Genomic DNA, 22,810 nt, shown 5'->3' with positions numbered 1-22,810 from the left:
CCCAGATTTCCCCTTTTTATAAGGATGCCAGTCACATTGGATTAGGGCCACCCTGGTGACCTTCTTATAACTTGGTTACCTCTTTAAAGGCTCTCTCTCCTAGTAAGGTCGCATTTTGAGGTATTGGCCATTAGGACTTCAACGTAGGAATTTTTAGAGGACATCATTCAACCCATGATGGAGTGAGGAAACAGAATTACTTAGATTTTATAAAAATAAACCCACTGATTTCTCTAAATGCTGACAATGGTTGTGGTGTGATAGAGATGCCAGGGAGTCCGGCTCTGTCCCCATTAGCACGGCCATTGGGGCTGCTTCCCGGGCCACCCTTGGCAGCAGGTTTGCATGTACAGCCTTGCCGAATAAATGACTGTTTGAAAACCCAGGCCAGCAAAGAAAGTGAGGAGCCACAGCAGGGACGTGCCAGTGTGCACCTTCGAGAGAAGGACGTCCTCCTCACAGAGGCCGTCTGTCCTGGCCGGGAAGCTAGGACCTGACTTGCTGCTTTCTTCCTTCAGATGTGAGCATTTTCGTTCGTCTTTGGAAGATAACGAGGATGATATTGTAGAAATGAGCGAATTTTCATATCCTGTTTACCGGGCCTTCCTGGAATACCTGTACACAGACAGCATCAGCCTTTCTCCTGAGGAGGCAGTAGGTAATTGCCAAAGACTTCCGAAAACTTGGCAAAATGTTGAGGAACTGACAAGGTGGTTTCTATAGAACCTAAAAGAAAGTTGCTGCGAGGGTAATTACAGAAGTATTTCTTTTTGTGTGTGTTGAATCCAAACACATTTCCCTTGTTACTACTTATGCAAAGGTTGACTGGACAGATAAGAGAGAGAAGGATCAAATCATCACCACTGTGGAGCACTGCAGGCAGCAGCATGGAGAAGGGGACAGAGACCGAGGGCCACGCAGCAGATCCCAGTGTCTCCACCAGCAGGGCCCGGGAATTCCACTTATTTCAGACCGTGGGCCCGAGTCCATCAAGTCTGTGCCGAGCGGCTTAGGAGGCTGGGAAAGTGGGCATTTCCAGATGGCCGTAGCTCAGCTGAAAATTCTGTGGTTTCAGTAGAAAGGAAGAATGGATGTGAGAGAGAGAGTGTGGATGTGTGTGTGCGCGCGTGTGTGTGTGTGTGTGTGTTGGGGTAGGGGTTGAGAGAGAGGCAGCTCGCAGCTCCTGCCACAGGAGAGATGTGATCTGTGTTTCAAACATCAGTTATTATATTGGTTCAGGTGAGAGATGATGGTCTCCTGGGTTGGGGTTGTATAGCAGTGGAAGTGTTGAAAGAGATCAGATGCTAGATAATATTTTTAAGAGGTTGCTGATAGGATTTGTTGATAGATGGGATGAGAGGTGTGAGTTGAGAGAGAAGGATGGCTGCACTGAGGTACTTGGCCTGGGTAGCTGCCTTAATGGAAGTCCTATTCACTGAGGTGAGGAAGATGGAGAACAACAGGCTTGCTCTGGACTTTGAAAGTCAAAGGAGTTTGAGCTTCCCGTTAGATACCCAAGTGGCAATTTTGTTTTTGAGACAGAGTTTCACTCTTGTTGCCCAGGCTAGAGTGCAATGGCACAATCTCGGCTCACCACAACCTCTGCCTCCCGGGTTCAAGTGATCTCCTGCCTCAGCCTCCTGAGTAGCTGCGATTACAGGCATGTGCCACCATGCCTGGCTAATTTTGTATTTTTAGTAGAGACAGGGTTTCTCCATGTTGGCCAGGCTGATCTAGAACTCCCGACCTCAGGTGATCCACCCGCCTTGGCCTCCCAAAGTGCTGGGATTACAGGCATGAGCCACTGCGCCTGGCCCCAAATGGCAATTTTTTATAGGCCCACCCCTAACATTTGCAGGGCTCTGGCCAAGACTCTGAATGGAGACCTATGCTCCATATGTCTAAAAATTTAAAGTTATATGTCAAGCTAATGAACTTCAGATAAAATATGTCCAATCCTCCCTCCTTGAAAAATGTAATTTCATTAAGAACTGAAAGGACAGGTTTCAGTTTTAGTTGGCATTTAGAGTTGCTGGACTCCTTGGAGTTCTGTGCCAGAACCCAATGGCACTGGCAGGACCGACCCCTCCTCCGGCAGAAGGGTGTGTGGGCACCCTAGCTTGCATTCCAAGCTCTATCCACCCCCAACCCAGGTTACCGTTTTGGGCCAGGGGGTCTGCACATTGGTGGTGGGGTCTAAGGGAGGAAATACCCACACATGTGGCCTCAGGGCCAATTATGCAGGCAGTCCCAGGTTCCCAGGTACCCAAAGTGTGGTCTAGAAGTGGGCATGTGGCTCCTTGGCCACCCTGTGCTGAGGGTGTGCATGGAGGAGGTGTAGAGCCGGGACTTGGGGCAGAGTCCTCTCTTAGGGCAGTGCCGCTTACGGATGCGAATCTGAAGCTTGGGGCCAAAAACAATGAAGCCTTTCACAACTCTCAAGATTTCAGTGTCCTCTATAACTTTGATAATATTTGTTATAAAAAAGCAAGTTTCCAACCAAAGTCTACCACATGTACAAGATTTATTAGCAGACAGATACAAAAACAATTAATATTGTAAAATAGATGAAATCCCAGCTCTTTATACTTCATACACTCTATTAAGTACCTTGCATGAAAAGTTAGCTTGAGGTGGAATGACAGTATTCTAGTAGCCGGATTCAGCTAACCTTTTGATCCTGGCTACCACTCATTTCGCCAATGACAAACTAATTCTGACATTCTTTATGCTAATTACAAATCCTCTAATGAAGATTCAGAAAACAAATAGGGTCTTTCAGATGCTAATTGCTTCAATTAGAGTACTTCCTATCATTCCTTGGGGTAGAATAAAATTAATTTACATATATCACCTCACCCAGTCTATACTGAATTACTTGAAAAATAGGTGACAGGTAATATAACAGGACTCATCTGCATATGTAGATGATATTTAAAACCCTGGGGCTGGAGTTCTGGGAAGTAAGTGAGAGAAGTATCTGAAAATTTAACCCTGGGGCACTCAAACATTTGGAAGTCAGGAAAAATGATTCAGCCTAGAGAACTGAGGAGCAACTAATTAAAGAAAAATGCAAGCAAGTGACAAAGTGCCCTAAGGAAAGCATTATCAATCATGTCAAATGCTGTGTAAGTGTCAAGTAAGAGGAAACCAGAGAATATGGCACCCTGGAATCCATTGTGACCGCCCCAGGTATGATTGCAGTAGTGGTGGGGATGGGATTCTGCTTGTAATGGCTTGAGGTCAGAATGGGAGGTGGGAAAATGGAGACAGCAGATACAGACAGCTCTGTCTAGGAGTTTTGCTGTAGGGAGGAGCAGTGGGATAGGGTAACAGGAGGCAGACACATATCTATGAAAAGGTCACCCCTCCCCTCCCCTCTCTTCCCATCCCCTCCCCTCCCCTCCCTCTTCTTTTCTTCTCTTTTGTTTTCTTTCTTTTCATGGCGGGCACTCTTACAGCATGTGTGTGTGCTCCTGGGAATGGCCCAGGAGAAGCTGACATTGAGATTGCAGGGGAAGGGGTCATTCAAGGTGCACATGCTTTTTCTTTTTTTCCTAGGAAAAAATTATTAAAGCTATTTTCCCTGTGCTCCTGTTTTTCAACAGCTAATGATTTGTGTATGGTATTTGCTCAGCTTGGCTGCCATCCTGGGTAGAGCCCCACACTGAAGTGTGTCAGTCAGCATCAGTCTACGCAGCGCTTCACTGAGGATTATATCCAAAATACTGTCAAAATCATCTCTGAGTGGCTGAGTGAGTGAGTGTAAATCAGGATGCTTGAAATCACTCTCCCTAATAAACACCTCTTTCCAACAGGACTGCTAGACTTGGCTACATTTTATAGAGAAAATCGTCTGAAAAAGCTCTGCCAACAAACTATCAAGCAAGGCATCTGCGAGGAGAACGCCATCGCTCTGCTCTCGGCTGCAGTGAAGTATGAGGCCCAGGTAAGGAAAGCCTGCTTCCAGCAGCTGGCCTGGAGAAACGGAACCGAGGTGCCTGCCTCATACCTTAAACTAAAATAAAGTCTGGGTAGAGGAAAGATTGAATATTTTTTTAAAAAGAAATAACAAGAGTACTAGACAACATATAAGTGAGTATTTATATAACGTTGGGGTGGACATCAAAGGCAGAAGCCATAAAGGAAAGGATTTATAGCTCTGATTTAAAAAGATAAGAAACTTTTATCCACGTAAAAATACCATAGAGAAAATTAGAAAGTAGTGAGACACTGGGAAAAATATTTGCAACATATAATGAAGTCTGTTTACCAGAGTGAAAAACAAAAAGAGAATAGGAACAGTTTGGTTGAAAGAAATGGATCAAAGAACAAATGGCTCTATAAACAGACAAAAAACATAAATGAAAACAAGGTATGGCTTTTCCCCTGTCAAAGCGGGAAGACACTGTTTTGGAGACAATGTATAAGATCAGAATAATGGTGTTCTCCTAAACTACTGATGAGAGTACAAATTGATATGGAGAACAACTTGGTATAATATGTGTTAAGCACCTTAAAGTAAAGACACAATTCTTCAAGGAATTCACTCATAAGTATTTCTCTTGAGGAAGTAATCATGGATTTGGAAAAAGACTTAGCTTCAAAGGTGTTTACTGCAGCAGTTTATAATTTTGAAAAATTAGAAAAAGGTTAGTGTGAATAGTGGAGGCTTGTTTATAAAATGTTAATATCAAGAAATTATGCAGCTATTCAAGATATATCACTAAGTGAAAAACTATTATCCTATTTTTATTTTTTAAAAAGGTATAACTAGCTGAATAAAAAAACTAAAGTTCATTATCTACATAGAAAAAAAGACTGAAAACTATGCTTAGTGGTTATCATTGAATGGTGGGATTGTTGATGATTTTTATTTTCTTCTCTTTGCTTATTTTTTTGAACTTTTACAGTGACCATGTATTGTTATGATAATAAAGAAAGGAAAGAAAACCAAACTTAGAACCAAATCTTTAGGAAACAGGCCATAACATCTTCAAGTCAATTTCCTTTTGGTATAAGGATATCCTCTCCTTTGGTCAAAAAAACAGAGACATTTTAGTAGATGAAAGGTTATAACTTTTTTTCTGTTTATGTAGATAATACTATGCTTATTAAAGAAAATTTGTAAAAGACAAAAAGTGTGAGGAAGGTAATGACTCATCAACCAGAGAACAGTAGCACTTTCATATAGCAGCTTCTGAGTTTTTGTTTTATGTCACATTATATATTTGTAAATACTTGAAACCTAGATTTTTTTTCACTTAACATTTTTTTAAAAAGTACTACCTCAAAACATTGACATTTAAAAGCACAGTGAATGTTTTATATCAAGGCAATAACATATTGGGGACTTACAACACAGAATGTTTCATGGGCAAACAAAATCCATGCACTTTTCCTAGTCTGTTCTTTAGCATCACAGTGATGAACCATGGTGGTGGAGGGCCATCTCAGATGTCAAGATGGTGCCTCGTGGTGTTTGCATCTGAATCAGGCTTCATTTTTAATACTTTTTAATATTCTCTATTTATGTGAATTATTTGTCTGGCTACCTTCCAGCTCTCTGTTTTCTAGAAAGTAACCTCTTTGAGGCATGGCAGGGACTTCGTTTTGCTCACAACCGTATCCCCAGTGCCTAGGATGGTGTCTGACACATAGTAGGTACTTATTAAATACTCCTTTCATAGATGTTCAGTTTTGCCTATAGAGATGCACTGTTTTACTACAGCCTGTCCAGCTAATTGTTGTACCCTAAATTAGCATAATAGAGTACAAGTAAAATAGACTGTATATATCCTTAATGTAAAATACAAGCTTTTGTAAATAAAGAACAGTGCTGTATTTGATTTGCCTAGCTCGAATAAGCAAGAAATGGGCTCTTTCTGCAAATTATTATCCCTCATGCTGGACTGTCACTTAGTATATAATTCATATGAGCCAGGGATTATTCTAAGCACAGTTCATATTTCATTTACTCCTCAAAACAACCTTGTAAGACATAGGCATTATTATATTTGATCCAGTTTATAAATGAGAAAACTGAAGCTTGGGGAGATTAAGTAATCTGAGTAAACTAGTAAACTGCAAAACTGGAATACAGTCCAAGATTGGGCAAATTTTAAAACCGCATGTTTAACTACAATTCTCCACTGTACTCAGTATTTTGAAATCAGGAGTATTTATGCATGGATTCAGCAGATATTCACTGAGTGCCTGTTACATGCCCGGCACTGCCCTAGGCACGGGGTACTGCAAATGAACAAAACAAACCAAAATCTCTGCCCTTGTGGGAATTTCTGGTGAGGGGAGACGGATGATCAGTAAACGAATAGGATATATAGTATGTCAGATGGTGACAAGTGATATGGAAAGAAGTAAGCCAGGGAAGACAGCCTAGGGAATGCCATCCTGAGATGAAAGTTGACATTTTAAATACAGTGGTCAGGGAGGCAAGACATCACTGAGCAGGTGACACAAGCAGAGACCTGAAGGAGGTGTGGGTGGTGTGTTCGGGGAAAAGCAAGCCCAGTGTGGATGGAGCACAGTGGAGAGGGAAGTAGCTGATGAGGTAGGGAGATGGAGGTGCACAGTGGCGTGTCTGGGAGGAGGCAGGGCCCGCAGAGCCCATAGGCAGGTTTCAGGAATCAGAGTTCCAAGGTGAGTGGCCATCAGAGGGTTTGGAGAGGAGCAGATATGATCTGATGGGCATTTGAAAGTAATCCTCCTGGCTGCTGTGTTTTGGGAGGGGAGAGAGAGAGAGAGTGAGAGAGTGTTTAGGGGAAGGAGAGTACTTTGGAGGCTGTATAATTCAGTAAGTGATGATGGTGGATTGGTCCAAGCTATCACCTGTGGGGATGGTAAAAAGTGGTTAAGATTTTGAATGCATTTTGAAAGTAGAGCCAACAGGATGTGCGGATGGATTAGATGTGAGGAAAGAAAAAAGATGACTGAGGAGGTTCTGGGCCTCAGCAGCTGTAAGGATGAAAGTGGTATTTATTGAGCTAGAGAAGATAGGAGCAACATTTTGGGGGAAATATCAGGAATTTGGTTTTTGAATATGAGAAGTATGTGATGTCTATTAGACATCCAAATGGAAATGTCTAATAAGCAAATTGGATAAGCAAGCCTGGAAGTCAGAGAGAAATGTACTGAAGTCAAAGCTATGAGGCAGTGACGTGAGACAGGTTTGAGGATTAAGTGCTGAGCACTCCGTGCTTAGAGGAGATAAGGAGACACCAGCAAAGGAGACTGAAGAGGAGTGAGCAGTGACGGAAGCGAGAAACCAGCAGACCGTTTCCTGGAGGCTGGTAAAGAAAGCGAAACAGGAAGGAAGAAGTCCGAACCACACCAGATGCTGCTGGCGGGTCTGCGGGGAGAGCTGAGAACTGACCAGTGGGTTTGCGGATGAGAACGCCTGGGGGGCCTTGGCAAGCAGTTTTAGCGCAGTGAAGCAGGGAGTCTGATCGGAGCCTAGAAGTAGAGGAACTGAAGATGGGGAATAGAGGCAGGTTTTCATGGTAATTTTATTATAAAGATAAAAAGGAAGAGGTTTGGGGGCATTTGAGGTAGAACATCTTTACTTTTTTAAGATGTAGGAAACGGAAGCTTGTCTAATGATGCAAATGACTCGGTGAAGGGGAACAAGCCAGTGATGCAGGGGACAGTTGGCTAGAGCAGGGCGCCTGAGTAGGTGGAGCAGTGGGATCTAGTGACAGAGCAAGGGCTCTGCTTTCTATAGGGTCCTGGACCGTTGATCCAGAGAAGATTGCATCCACAGGCCTTTCTCTAATAGGCAGCGAGACGTGTTGGGGAGAGCTTGTGGAGGTTCTTTCCAAGTGATTCTGGTTCTCAGTGAAAGAGGAAGTCATGTCAGCTGAGGATGAGGATGAGAGGGGAGATGTCAGGCTTATGGGGAGAAGTATGGGAGTCCTATGGGAAAATGAGCAAACTAGAAGAGTGTGGTAGGACTTCAGGACAGAACAGAGGGCCCCATGTTGAACATGAAGCCGCATGGAGTGGTAGCATTCAAAATAGACCACAATTCTTTAACTGAAAAATAATGGGGGCCTTGTTTTATATGGACAGCATTCCCTTATAACCAGTACCCCCCATGCCAATTTATTGAATTCTTAGAACCACAGGCACTCTTTCCAAGTCCTGTCCTTAATTTAATATTTAGGGGGAAATCCCACTCTAGAATAAGGTAAAGGCACATGGATCCAAGTGATAACTTTTTAGGGCTTTTTCATTCTCCCGTTAATTAGCAATTTTCCCGCTGCTGTCCAGATCTGTGAGGCGTCAAACTGCGCCTCCCCCTGATTCCAGACACACTCCAATGTGTGTGGTGTAGGTGTGAATTTCTCCATTCCTCTCTGTAGAGTTCATCCAAAGAGATGATGCGTCTCTATCTGGTTTCACTTTGGTGTGCTGTAGGCAAAAATGCCATTTCTAAACATTTAAGCAACAGCACATAATTTTAAATGGATCCTTGGCTATTCAGCATGTGTCAGTGAAGCACATTTTTATGTATAGTATGCTGTGATGACAAGTGGGTGTGTGCATTTTCCCTGTGTATCACTGAGGGCTTACCTGGAACAGAGACACATCATATTGCTTGTGTGGTACCAACAGCCTGCTCGGTTATGTTCAGGCATGAAATAAGCATTTTCCTAGTATAGTTTCTTTCTTTTCTTAAAAGAAAATGTACCCGTTGGTTTATATGTACATTGGCAAGGCTATCAGCATTGCTGCTTTTTCTATTTTTTCCATCTTCAGCATTTGCTATAATTTATATGTCTAAAGAAGAAAAGGCTATCATGTGTAATGTGCGTATGTAATTGCCTAGAAAGTATTTGGGGCTTTTTAAATTTTTTTTTTTTTTTAATAAATTACCTACAGTAGCTTGGAGAGGAAACTTAAAAATTGACCACCGCCTAGCGGCATCTTGTCCTGGGCCAAGTAGCCCAGGGTTTGAGGCATATCGGAGGTCTCAGCAGCCTGCCCTCACTTCTCCAGGGCCAAAAAGCATCTGGTCAGCCTGATTCTGATTTTCAAGTTATAGTTCTAACCAAGCAAATTATTACAACATTATTCTTTGGCCCAGAGTGCGTTACAGTAAGCCAGAAAACACCAATCTGTGGGTCTCTCTTACCAGAGCCTTAGAAGTCATGATTTCTTTAAAGCATTTTCCCAGTTGAGATTACTGAAGGCATATGTAGTGTGATCAAATCCATTCATCCCATCCTGTGTCGTCTCATAAAGGCAAAACGCAGTGACCTGTTAATGACTTCAGAGCAGCAATTTCCTGGCATTACTGCTTTTTATGGCTTACCTTTTTGTTCCACCAACTCTTTACAGACAGACATACTTAAAGACCGTGATACAAATATAAAATAGGAGTATAGGGCTTTTAACGATTATTGAAAGTGAAATCAACAGTTACAAATACTGTCACTAGACAAAGGTACCAAAGAATTCACACACTCACTTGCCGAAAGAAAAAGTGAGATTCTTTACCTAGGTTAGTGCGGAGGAACTTGAATGTTACTCTGTGCTATTTAAATTTTTACAAGCATAGATGATTCATATTTGTTACACTTTTTATGACTATTCTTTAGGTATTACCATACCATCCTTTCCTCCACTTGGCTGTCAAATTCTTTTTCCTTGCCTAACTTGTTTTGGCAATGTTCGTGCTATGCTGCATTGCATTAGGAAAGATAAATTTATTCAATTGTCTTTGTTGTTGCTGTTCCTAGGATTTAGAAGAATTCTGCTTCAGGTTTTGCATAAACCATCTGACTGTAGTAACACAAACTTCAGGTTTTGCCGAAATGGATCATGATCTTCTGAAGAACTTTATCAGCAAAGCAAGCAGAGTTGGAGCCTTTAAAAATTGATCCCATCTGCAGGAAAGGAGTTTTTGAGGCTTTCCATTTCCCCTGCAAAAGCCAGAGATGAATCACTTCTCTTTAATTAGTAGTATGTACGATGAGCTACATTTGGCTGAGTACTTATATCTGTCAAAAGAAGGATGATGGTGAGTGGTCTTTGTCTGCCTAAATCCAGAGTTTATGTAGAAAGCATTGAATGTTCTGATCAGAAGTGACTAAGGTCAAAGAAAAAAAAATGGAAATATCTTATTTACCATTTCCTCTTTTGAGTCACTTAAGTTGGACGCCTTTGGTACCCTGGTCTCAGTATATGCTATTCTGGCCCAAATGTTCCATTATTCAGCTAGCTGATACCACATAGATAGCTTGACAAGGAGTGCTGTCCTTACCACATTTTCAGCACTCAGCACAGTGCCTTGCGTATAATAGGCACTCAATGTATTGTAAATCTGAGAACAGCTTTAGTTGTGGAATACTAGGGGAAGGAATAACGTTCACAAAATAAACTTAAAACAGCCTGTAATTATTGAGGTTCATATTATTCTGGTATATCATTCTGAGAAATTGTGGCTAATTTAAAACATTGTTTAGAATTCACAAAAGGCCTTGGCAATTAAATTGTCAGAGGCCCAAGGGCTAATTTTAATTTTCTTTTTACTTGGTGTCATTCATTAATTTCTCATATGGGATTATAGAGTATGAAGTAATATCTTTGAATGAAATTCCTGGGCTGATCTGCCTTACATAATCACGTAAGGTCCTTTGCTTTTCTTCGTGTTAAGAGGGATTTGCCTCTGTAAATGAAAATGACAATGTGCTTTTCTTGTAGTTGACTTTCATGTCAGTATAAAATAGGTCTGTTAACCTGGCACCAGTGTAACTATAAAGCACTCACTGAGAAGCTGAGAAGGAACCGATACTTACATTTCATGGACAGCATGAACAAGAATGAGATAAATTTATACTTTTTAGATCAAAACAAATTAATTGCAAAAGAGAAACTGGAATGGAACATAGTCTCAGATTCTTCTAACGTGTATCTCACAACATCATGTAATGTAAAGAAAACCCTTTTGGAATTAGAATTCTTGTTCTGATGCTGAACTGTTTGATAATAAAGTGTTTATTTGCAGATAACAGAACAAATGTGTTGGGGTTTTTTTTTTTAATCCCCAAACAGCAGCAAAATTATAAAATGTCAACCTCATGTATCTTAGATGCACATAAATCAGTTGGATATATTATACTCTTATAAAGCAGTTACTCAGATAAAGTCTCATAGTAAAAACCACCCTAGAGCACAAATAGCTTATAAACAACCTAATTATTATTCATATTACTGCCTTTGTCTGCTCTTTATTGGCAAGGTGACTTTTTTGAAGACTATTTTGTAGAGCAGTTTTAGGTTCACAGCAAAATTGTGAAGAAAACACAGTTTTCCCTTATGCCTCATGTCCCTACACATGCACAGCCTTCCCTGCTGTCAACACCCCCCACCAGAGTGGTACATTTGTTATACCTCATGAACCTGCTTGGACACATCATTATCACCCATAGTCCATAGTTTACATTAGCGTCCATTGTTGGTAGTACACATTCTGTGGATTTGGACAAATGTATAATGACCTGTGTCCATCATTATTGTATCATACAGAGTAGTGTCATTGCCCTAAAAATCCTCTGAGCTCTGCTTATTCATCCCTTCCTCCTTTGCCCCTAACTCCTGGCAGCCATGGATCTTTTTACTCTATCCATAGTTTTGCCTTTTCCAGAATGTCATATCGTTGGAATCATACAGTATATAACGTTTTTGGATTGGCTTCTTTCACTTAATAATACGCAATTAAGTTTCCACAAGTCTTTTCGTGGCTTGATAGCTCATTTCTTTTTAGTGCTGAATAATACTCCATTGCCTGGATGTACCACAGTTTATCCATTCACCTCCTGAAGGACATCTTAGTTGCTTCCAAGTTTTGGCAATTATGAATAAAGCTACTATAAACATCTGTGTACAGGTTTTTGTGTGGACATAAGTTTTCAGCTACTTTGGGTAAATACCAAGGAGCATGATTACTGGATTATATGTTACGAATATGTTTTGTTGTTTGGGTTTTGTTTTTTTTTTCTAGAAACTGTCAAAGTGGCTGTACCATTTTTCCTGTCCGTGAGCAGTGAATGAGAGTTCTTGTTGTTCCACATCCTCACCAGCATTAGGTGTTGTCAGTGTTCCATTCTAACAGGGTATTCTCATTTTTGTTTTAATTTGCATTTCCCTGATAACATATGATGTGGAGTATGTTTTCATTTACTTATTTGCTGTCTGCATATCTTCTTTGATGAGGCGTCTGTTCAGATCGGTAGCCAATTTTTAAATCTTTTTTTAAATTGTTTTGAGTTCATTGTATATTTTGGGTAACAACAGTCCTTTATCAGATATGTCTTTTGCAAATATTTTCTCCCAGTTTGTGGCTTGTCTTTTCATTCTCTTCTTTGGGTCACATTTTGAATCCATTATTTCTGTTATGATTTGGATGTGGTTTGTCCTTTGCCAAAACTCATATTGAAATTTGATCCCCACCGCGGTGGTGTTGGGAGGTAGGGCCTAGTGGGAAGTGTGTGGGTCCTGGGGGCAGATCCCCTGTGAACAGATTAATGCCCTCCAGCAAGAGTGGGTTCTGGTTCTCTTGGGACTGAATTAGTTCCCAAGACTGAGTTGTTATAAAAGGGATTTCAGGCTGGGCGCAGTGGCTCACACCTGTAATCCCAGCACTTTGGGAAGCCAGGGCGGGTGAATCACGAGGTCAGGAGTTCAAGACCAGCCTGGCCAACATGGTGAATCCTCGTCTCTATTAAAAATACAAAAAATTGACCAGGCGCGGTGGCTCAAGCCTGTAACCCCAGCACTTTGGGAGGCCGAGGCGGGCGGATCACGAGGTCAGGAGATCGAGACAGTCCTGGCTAACATGGTGAAACCCCATCTCTACTAAAACTACAAAAAATTAGCCGGGTATGGTTGCAGGCGCCTGTAGTCCCAGCTACTCAGGAGGCCGAGGCAGGAGAATGGCCTGAACCCGGGAGGCGGAGCTTGCAGTGAGACGAGATTGTGCCACTGCACTCCAGCCTGGGCAACAGAGGGAGACTCCATCTCAAAAAAAAAAAAAAAAATACAAAAAATTAGCCAGGCGTAGTGGCAGGCACCTATAATCCCAGCTACTCAGGAGGCTGAGGCAGGAGAATCACTTGAACCTGGGAGGTGGAGATTGCAGTGTAGCTGAGATTGGCACCACTGCACTCTAGCCCGGTGACAGAATGAGACTCTGTCTTAAAAAAAGGGGATTTCAACGACCTTGGTTTCTCACCACATGATCTCTTTGTGCACGTCTGCCCCACTTTGACTTTCCACCATGACTTGAAGCAGCCCGAGGTCCTCAGCAGATGCAGCTGCCCAATCTTGAAGCTTCCAGTCATCAGAACCATGAGCCAAATACACTCCTCCAATTTACGAATTAACCCAGCCTCAGTTATTCTGTTATAGCAACAGTAAATGGACAGAGTTTCTCTTTAACAAATTGCTTAACCATTTTCTTCAGACTTTATCTGGTAGAGGCAAAGAGTCTGAGTGTCTCTAGATCTAAATCAGAATCCTGTTTTTAAAACTATATAGTTTTATTCTGTTGTTATTTTAAAAGTAGCATTATACCATTTGTTTTCATTTTTTGCTAAGTTTGTTATTTTATCCAACAAAAAAACATGCAAACATGGCAAGTACCTATAGCATCCATTCTGGCCATTAGACAACCACAGTCTTTGTTTCTTTGGTCGCTTTCCCTCACCTTCCTGTGCTAGCTATAGCTGACTAGGCTTTTATAGCTTCACAGTGTCTTCCTTTTTCTTATTTCTGACAGGGTCTTCTCAAGCTCCTCAGTGCCTTTTTCTTTTGTGAACTCGTTTCATATAAAAATTGGAACACTCAAAGGGGAACAGATGAGTTTACCTGGGGCTGAAAAATGGACTACCCTTTACACACTCCACCATGGGTCAGTAGGCATACTGCCAGAGTATAGGTTGTTACTCTGGACTCTTATCCTATTTTGCTCCCTAAGCTTTGTTTTGTGTAGGTTTGCATGTGTCTTGTCTCTGCACACAACAGAATAATCTATGGATTTTTTTTTTTTAAAGACAGAAGACAGAGTGTTGCTCTGTCGCTCAGCAGGCTGGAGTTCAGTGGCGCGATCTCGGCTCGCTGCGACCTCTGCCTCCCGGGTTCAAGCAATTCTCCTGCCCCAGCCTCCCAACTAGCTGGGACTACAGGCATGTGCCACCACGCCCGGCTAATTTTTGTATTTTTAGTAGAGACAGGGTTTCACTGTGTTAGCCAGGCTGGTCTCGATCTCCTGACCTCAAGTGATGTGACCCAACGAAGAGAATGAAAAGACAAGCCACAAACTGGGAGAAAATATTTGCAAAAGACATAGGTGATAAAGGACTGTTATCACGCCTGGCCAATCTGTGGGACTTTCACAGGATATAGATTCGAGGATTCTAATTCACTGTGTGTGTATGTGTTTTATATATATACATGTGTGTGTGTGTGTATTATATATACATTTTTTTATTTTTATTTTTTGAGACAAGGTCTTGCTCTGTCACCCAGGCTGGAGTGCAGTGGTGTGATCTTGGCTCACTGCAACCTCTATCTCCCAGGCTCAGGTAATTCTCCTACCTCAGCCTCCCAAGTGGCTGGAACTACAGGCACATGCCACCAAGCTCGGCTAATTTTTTTTTTTTTTTTTAAGACAGGGTTTCACCATGTTGCCCAGGCTGGTCTTGAACTCCTGGATTCACACAATCCACCCACCCCAGCCTCCCAAATTTCTGGGATTACAGGCATGAACCACCATGCCTGGCCCAAATTAAGTACTTTTTTTTTTTTTTTTTTTTTTTTGAGACCAAGTCTCGCTCTGTCACCCAGGCTGGAATGCAGTGGTGTGATATCGGCTCACTGCAACCTCTGCCTCCCAGGTTCAAGCGATTCTCTTGTCTCAGCCTCCCAAGTAGCTGAGACTACAGGCACACGCCACCATGCCCAGCTAATTTTTGTATCTTTAGTAGAGACAGGGTTTCACCATACTGGTCAGGCTGGTCTCGAATTCCTGACCTCAGGTGATCCATCCACCCTGGCATCTCAAAGTGCTGGGATTACAGCCATGAGCCACCACGCCCTGCCCAAATTCAGTACATTTTAAAAGCTCCACACGTAATTTGATGTTCAGCCAAGAATGGGAATTAGTGGTTTAGCCCTTAAAACTTCTGACACCAAACAACAAAGAAGAGCTAGTTTTAGATCTGAGAGATGACAGATGAGTCCTGGGTGTGGGTACATCTATCTGAAAAAACATGCTTTCTTTCTGGTCTTTGAGGATAGGCTTGCCATTGACACTCCTATGGGAAGGAAAAAGATCCCCTTTTAAAATTTTCCTTCTAACAGATGAGTGTTTGAAGAACCTTAGTGATATGTGAGAGAAAAGGTACATTTTCATAAGGACACTACTTTAGAAATTAATGGATTCTTTTCTTTTTGCACAAGTTTATCTTAGATTTTCCCAAAAGTTTTGTTTCCTCTCTTGCTCACACAAGGAAGTCAATGTTTTAGTGCTTCTAAAATAATTGTCCACTAATTTACACAGAGAAAGGTTAAGATTTTATAGGAATGAAGAAGTGCCCTCATCTGCTGGTAGAGGTTTGTGAAGATGCCATGGAATTCGTTTTAAAAAACAAAGGTTAAGAATGTTCAGTATGTTCTTCAGGCTATAATTCATGTAAATTGCCAGTCATTCTGGACCTTAACATGGAGAGTTTTATTTAGAGGCTGGATTCTTAACCAGGAATAATGAAAAGAGGCAATTACAATCTTAACTATCTTAACTATAATCTTAACTATCTTATTATGCACCCCCCCTTTATTACATCAACAGAGTTGGGAGAATCGTGAAGAGAAAGGAAAAGATCAAATCTTACTGTTGTTTTTAATTCAACCTTTGTCAAAACACATAGAAATACAAAGCTTACCAATTTTCTCAGTAAATTCAGTTAAAAAGAACATTTTGTATTTAGGAAGTAACTGAGGTTGGTCTGTGTAATAAATTTAACCTTTCATATTGTCATTATTTAAGATGACAATTGTCATATGTCAGTACTAATATATATAGTCCCAAGATAATGGACACACAAAAAAGTATTGAGAATGGATGACTATGCTTACTGTGTATTAAAAGAGCTTGTTTTAATCTCATGTAGACATTATACAGTGCTACCATAATATATTTCTATTTAAGAAGCTACACCTATGGTAGAAATTTAATATTTCTGGAGACAAGGTTTGAGTTGTCCTGTAAAATATCTATTTAGTCCAAAGGAAAACTCTACTGAAACTTTACCTATGCTGTGTATACTATATTGGCCCTAAAATGAGGAACAAAAATATACTTCTAAAAGCAAGTTTCTATGAAATCATCCAGATGATAATAGAAATAGTATAACTAGTTTCCTCCCAGCCATTTGTACCTTTAGAAAGCTGTAATGAAAAAGTAAATAGGCTGGGTGCGGTGGTTCACGCCTGTAATCCCAACACTTTGGGAGGCCATAGCGGGCGGATCACCTGAGGTCAGGAGTTTGAGACCAGCCTGCTCAGCATGACGAAACCCAGTCTCTACTGAAAATACAAAAAAATAGTCGGGTGTGGTCGTGCGCTCCTGTAATTCCAGCTATTCGGGAGGCTGAGGCAGGAGAATCGCTTGAGCCCGGGAGGTAGAGGTTGCAGTAAGCCAAGATCGTGCCACTGCACTCCAGCCTGGGCAACAAGAGTGAGACTCCATCTCAAAAAAAAAAAAAGTAAATATATTAATTTGAATTTGCCCCTTGTATTATAGTATTTATTCATTGGAATACTAAATTCATCTCTAGAAGTGAACAATTCTCTGCCATGCAGACAAAATTTTTTAGTGTAATTTAGGCTGCTGGATTTTGATGTGACCTAAGAGACTGCATTTCATTTAAGATCCCTGCCCAATATAAATACAGCCTACTGAAATATGCTTGCTGCTTTTCCTGCTCCGCACACTTTGCCTTTCTTCCTTCAGGAACAAACGTGTCACTGTTCCAGAAGGAAAGAATTTCATCTGCCATGTTTTTGAGAAATCATATACATTTAAGATAATCCCTTGTCTGAAACCCTTGGTGCCAGATGGGTTTCATAATTTTGAGGGAGTTTAGAATGATAATATGGTACATATGCCAAATAATACATAACACCTAAGGCGGGTCTGGGTTAGCTCCCAATCAAACATATTAATATTTCTGCAGTGAGTATTCCAAGAGAATATTCCAAGTATGATAAAGATTATAAATAGCTCTGTGCCAGTTTACATATGGTTCTGATGCCACATGACTTTTGGCATAAAACACACAGAATCACTTGGCTTTTAAAGCTTTCTCAATTTTGGAACTACAGATAAAGGATTATAGACTTGTAATATACACAAAGGCCTTTTATACTTTGCATTAGACGAAGAGAGATACTTGAGGCCCATTTTACTATGACCTCCTAGTTGTTCTTCAGACATACCAGACATACTCCTCCCTCTCTCCGTGGAATGTTTGACTCCTGTTTGTGTCTGGCTCACTCTCTTGTCTCCTTCAGATCTTTGCCCAAATATCACTCAAGTCTTTCCCTGACCACTCTCTTTTAAATTTTAAAACTCCTTTCCCTACCAGCCTTCCTTGCCCTTCTCTTTGCTTTGTTTTTCTCCACAGTCTTTAATACAATCTCACATACTATGTATTCCTCATTTATTCATTCGTTTGCTCTCTTTGCCTGAAACTAGAAAGTCAGTTCTGCAAGGATGGGGATTTTAGTTTTATTTATTCATTGTTACAGCTCTAGCATTTACAGCTGTGCCTGGAATACGGTAGATACTAGTACATGGCATTTTAAAAGAGGAAGAGAGTGTTGTTTGTTTTCACATACTTGGAAAAATATGGAAAACATATATTCTGTTTTTTCCTCTACAGATGGACTTTCTAGGTACTAGATCTAAAGTGGTCAATAAGAATAGCTAGGCCGGGCGCAGTGACTCACACCTGTAATCACAGCATTCTGGGAGGCCGAGGCGGGCAGATCACGAGGTCAGGAGATGGAGACCATCCTGGCTAATACAGTGAAACCCCAGCTCTACCAAAAATACAAAAAATTAGCCGGGCATAGTGGCAGGTGCCTGTAGTGCCAGTTACTCGGGAGGCTGAGGCAGAAGAATGGCATGAACCCGGGAGGTGGAGCTTGCAGTGAGTGGAGACCGCACCACTGCACTGCAGCCTGCCTGGGTGACAAAGCAAGACTCCATCTCAGGAAAAAAAAAAAAAAAAGAATAGCTAGGCTCATGGCTACAATCTGGGGTGGGGAGTGGCTAGGAATGGGGAGACAGGTAACAAGAAAGGCAATTTCAGATGGTGGGAAATAGTGATAGATGGATGCTGTTGCACTTTTGAAGGACAATGATACAACACAAAGTGATGATTTTAGCTTGGTGGTCAAGGAAGCCCTCTGAGCTGAGTTCTGAAAGACAGAAAGGAACTGGCTTGCAAAATTGTGGGAAAAGAGCATTCTAGGCAGAAGAAGGAAGAAATATAAAAGCCTAAGGTAAGAATAGGCTTGGTATTTTAAAGAAAAAGGTTCAGTGTGGCTAAAGCACAGTGACAAGGAGAAAATTCTACAAGATGAGGATGGGAAGTCAGTAGGGGCTTTATAATTCCTGGTAAGTACTTCAAGTAGAGGAGCAATGTGAATCAATTTATATTTTTAAACAATCATTTTTGTTCTTTATGGAGTTTGACAAGAAAGAAAGGGAACAGGGAGACTAGTTACAAGTCTTCAGCAGTGGTTCAGACAAGAATTAACAGATGGTTCCTAAGTTGTTGACTTGATACGTGAAATGGAGAACGACCAGGGTAGAAAAAAAAGACTTTTGTTTGATTTTAGTTTATATTTTGAGACATTGGGTAGAGGGGAGTAGAATCAAGAGTTCTGTTGGCTATAAGAGCCTTGTCCTCTGTGAAAAGATCAGGGCTGAAGAAATAAATTTGGAAATCTCTAGCATATAGAGCCCTTTAAAGGCTGAGAATGGATGAGATACTAGGAGAGTTATCTTCTATCTATCTTCTCCTAGATAGAGAGGAGAACGCTAGTGTACTTCATACAAAGAACACAACATCAGACCAATAAGACTCTTAACAACTAATTTATTTTAAAATAGACAAACTATTAATTGTAGAAAATAGTAACATAGCAATTTTAAATGTATAGTTTTAACCAATACAAAAAAGCAATAAAGCAATAATATCTGAAGCATTATTTAAGAAATCTCAGTACACGATCTCTGAAGTTCCTAAAATTCTGGCACTAATTCTAATGTGAACTTAGAAGCAAAAGACCCAGAAATAGTAAGCCCTTGACCTAAAAACTAACTGATTTGTATGATATTCATGCAGAAATTAATGATGAAAGGGAGTAAAGTTTTCTAGTGCCATTGTTATCAAAATAACTGTCAAAATAGTAAGTTTGAAACTTAATTGAGCATAAAATAAAATTTTGTTTTCTAACAAGACCAGATTTCTTTTTAAAAATAATTCTGAGTTAGACAAAGTAATTTTCCTAAAAGCTAGCTGAAGCTACCTATTTTAAATTACAGCATCTCTAAATAAGTTAATCACACAAGATAGTTTAAATACACCTTTAGGTGTAGGGAGGGGAGAAGCGCCTCTTTTTCTAATGCAGCTGTTTTAATTTGAAGCTTTCGCACAAAATCAGATAGAAACATTAATGCCTAACCCATAATGACCCTTGATTACTTGTAATTTTGGACTAGAAATAATGTGGCTTTGAACATGCCAGTGTTCGACCATACTGACTTAAAAAAATAAAAGATAGACAATTGCCAGTTCAAAAGATACATGGAAGACATGTACCATTCCACAGAAAACACAAACCTTCCCAAATTGAGGAGGACAGAATAATTTTGAGATGCAATTAGACAAATCTCTATGAAAAAAAAATTAAGGCTCCTATAGTTAACAGTCTGTTTATGGAGTAAAATTAATTTGTGTCTTAATTCTTCAGGACCCAGAAACGTTAGAAAGTGCACTTGGGATATACTGTGTTAGGGTCCTCTATATCTAAGATCTGGTAGAGCACTTTACTTTTTCAAGTACTAGATGAGTACTTTATAAATTCAGTGATCTGAATGGTATAAAAACCAAGAGTACTATCAATAATCCTCATTTAAAAACATAAGTTGGATGAAGAAAATAATCAGTAAGTTCTTTTAAGTTCTGAGGTATGAAATCTGTGTCAGTAGTATGATAGTATCATGTGTTTATACTTTGCTTCCAGCTTTTATTTAATTAAAAGCAAAAATTTATAAAACAAGCACACAGTATATCAGATTCCAATAGTAAAATAAAATCTAATGTGTAAAATTAGTAATTTTTTTCTAATTTCTAATAATATCAATTTTTGCAGAAGGGTTCAGGATAATTTGGGTGAATGAGCAGTTAATCAAATTGCATTTGGAAGATAGACACATTTGCTAAGGGTGTTCATGTTAAATTAAAACAATATACATATAAATTAATAAAAACAAGAGCAAACATCACATATACGCTACAAAAGAAGGCAAAGTAGTCAGACAGGCATGGGTTATCAGGACTCCCACTCTAGGGCCATTCTTACTATCCATAAAGCACAGCAATTTTACTTTGGAAGTGGAAACAATCTGCTACAATTTTTTAAATGGCAGGATTTACACAAGATTTTTCAATCTTGTATAAATAACAATGACTAACATTTCAAGTGGCTTAGGAATCACCCAAACAATTGCATCTGCACACTTTATATCCACAAAAAGAACTGAAGATATTAAATGTGGCCATAAACAGAACCTGGGAAAGTTACACAGTCATATCTGTCAAAGACAATGAATCCAGAGGTGTACACGGTGTCCACCAAGGTCCTGAGATCCTCATTTCTCTTCCTTGTTTGAGGTACCCATGCTATCATTCATTTTCTGCTTTTGCATTCGTGTTCGAGTGGAAGCTGGAAAAAGGACGAAGAACTGTTAACAGCATTGGTGGTACTGGGTAAGCTGGCAAGTGGCTGCCATACATATGATGCTAATGTCAAACTGATGGCGCTCAGGACCTTGCAAAAAGCAGTGGTCTTCATTCTAGTATTTGACAGTACTGTAGGGAGTTAAACAATAATTTGTCGCATATTTCAAAATAGCTAGAATTGTAATGTTCCCAATGCAAAGAAAAGATAAATGTTTGAGGTGATACATATCCCAATAACCCTGATTTGATCATTACACATTGTGTACATGTATCAAAACATCACATGTACCCCTAAAATATGTATAACTATGATATATCAATTTAAAAAAACTCCCCCCCCCAAAAAAGCAGTGGTCTTCAAATCTTTAAAAATCATATATCCCTGTGAGTAAATTTTTTTCCAAGCCTGTACCACAAAAATATGTATGCGTGTACAAATTATAAAACACATACCCCAAGCAAACATTAAAATGAGATAAATAGAACTTCTATTTTATGTACCCCAAAAGATGATCTTGCATACTTCCAGGTATGCCCCATTTTGCAGGCCACTACTCTAGATATGAGGTGGTTGATGCTTGGCATATACTTCAGCAGACTAGAATACTCAGCTGGCCCAGACCGAATATGCCAGAGTGAGTAGTGGTATTCTTTACAAAGCTATAGTTTCCCTTACGTTTGGAGATGCCTTGCAGGTACTGCAAATACATCAGATCATAGCTCATTTAAACTGGGCATAGAGTTTTTGTTTTGTTTTGTTTTGTTTTGTTTTGTTTGAGACAGGGTCTTGCTCTGTTGCCCAAGCTGGAGTGCAGTAGCATGATCATAGCTCACTACAGCTTTGACCTTCTGGGCTCAAGCAATCCTATTACCTCGGCCTCTCCAGCAGCTGAGACTACAGGCACATGCCACCATGCCTGGCTAATTTTGGATTTTTTTGTAAAGATGGGGTCTTGCTATGTTGCCCAGGCTCATCTTGAACTCCTGGCCTCAAGCAGTCCTCCCACCTTGCCCTCCCATAGTGCTGGTATTATAGACATGAGCCATCATGCCTACCCAGGGCATGGCCATGTTAAAAGCATGTTATGAATTACAATAAAGACAAAGCCAGGATACTTATTTTAAATTTCTTAAAAATTCTTAACTTGATTTTAGAGGTAGGCATGAGCTCTTTATAAAGAAGCACATTTGGAAAAATGGAATGCCCTTTCATTCTGGGAAATCCAGCATTGTATGATGATCTTTCCTAAATGTAATTGTTTAAGAAAAGCTGAAGAGCATTCTCGAGACTCCATCTCAAAAAAAAAAAGAAAAAGAAAAAAAAAGAAAAAGAAATGCCTTAGCCTCAGGGGTTAAAATTCTGGCTGCTTTTTCACAATTTTGTAGATGTACAAAGGTCCTGAACTTTGGCCTGGCAGAGGAAGCTCACCACCATAGCTAAGTGTGTCACTGGGAAATGTACTAACTATAGCAACTGAACTCTTCTCTAAGAAAATATACATGTTTTTACAGCTTTCAGCTCCTTTTTAAGTGCATATTTGTGGGTTCCAAAATGTTTCCTTATGTCTTCAAGGCCTGATTTTGGTTATAAGCCTCTTGTCTATTTTCGTGTACGGAGGGGAAAAGACACAACTATTTAAAAGTTAAAATAGGAACATAGAAGTTGACATAAAATCCAAAAAGAGATTCGTTTATAACTAGAAGATTTTGTTTTAGTTCCTTTTAATTACACTTTAAAAATAATACATAAA

At 40.2% G+C, this 22,810-nt stretch overlaps 2 protein-coding genes across 10 annotated transcripts in view; one reads left to right on the top strand and one right to left on the bottom strand.

Annotated features, from left to right (window-relative positions):
• The window catches only part of RCBTB2 (RCC1 and BTB domain containing protein 2), a 44,427-nt gene extending 33,389 nt beyond the window's left edge, over nucleotides 1-11,038 (top strand). For 6 of the 9 annotated variants that reach the window (XM_025364484.1, XM_025364483.1, XM_025364475.1 and 3 more), the window contains 3 exons: nucleotides 519-658; nucleotides 3,819-3,949; nucleotides 9,762-11,038. In XM_025364484.1, coding sequence (XP_025220269.1) covers nucleotides 519-658; nucleotides 3,819-3,949; nucleotides 9,762-9,902 — 412 coding nt within the window. In that variant the 3' untranslated portion in view covers nucleotides 9,903-11,038. The remainder of the gene's footprint in view (nucleotides 1-518; nucleotides 659-3,818; nucleotides 3,950-9,761) is intronic. The other 3 variants (XM_025364479.1, XM_025364481.1, XM_025364478.1) reach the window with 1 other exon arrangement.
• Nucleotides 11,039-19,170: 8,132 nt separating this feature from the next.
• RB1 (RB transcriptional corepressor 1) overlaps nucleotides 19,171-22,810 on the bottom strand; it is a 170,860-nt gene continuing 167,220 nt past the window's right edge. Inside the window, exon 27 of the mRNA XM_025364229.1 lies at nucleotides 19,171-21,042. Coding sequence (XP_025220014.1) covers nucleotides 20,969-21,042 — 74 coding nt within the window. The 3' untranslated portion in view covers nucleotides 19,171-20,968. The remainder of the gene's footprint in view (nucleotides 21,043-22,810) is intronic.

Source organism: Theropithecus gelada, chromosome 17 (genome assembly GCF_003255815.1).
Source record: "Theropithecus gelada isolate Dixy chromosome 17, Tgel_1.0, whole genome shotgun sequence".
In the NCBI taxonomy this organism is placed as follows: Eukaryota; Metazoa; Chordata; class Mammalia; order Primates; family Cercopithecidae; genus Theropithecus; species Theropithecus gelada.
The sequence above is the reverse complement of the archived record's forward strand: the minus strand, read 5'-3'. Positions and strand labels throughout refer to the sequence as shown.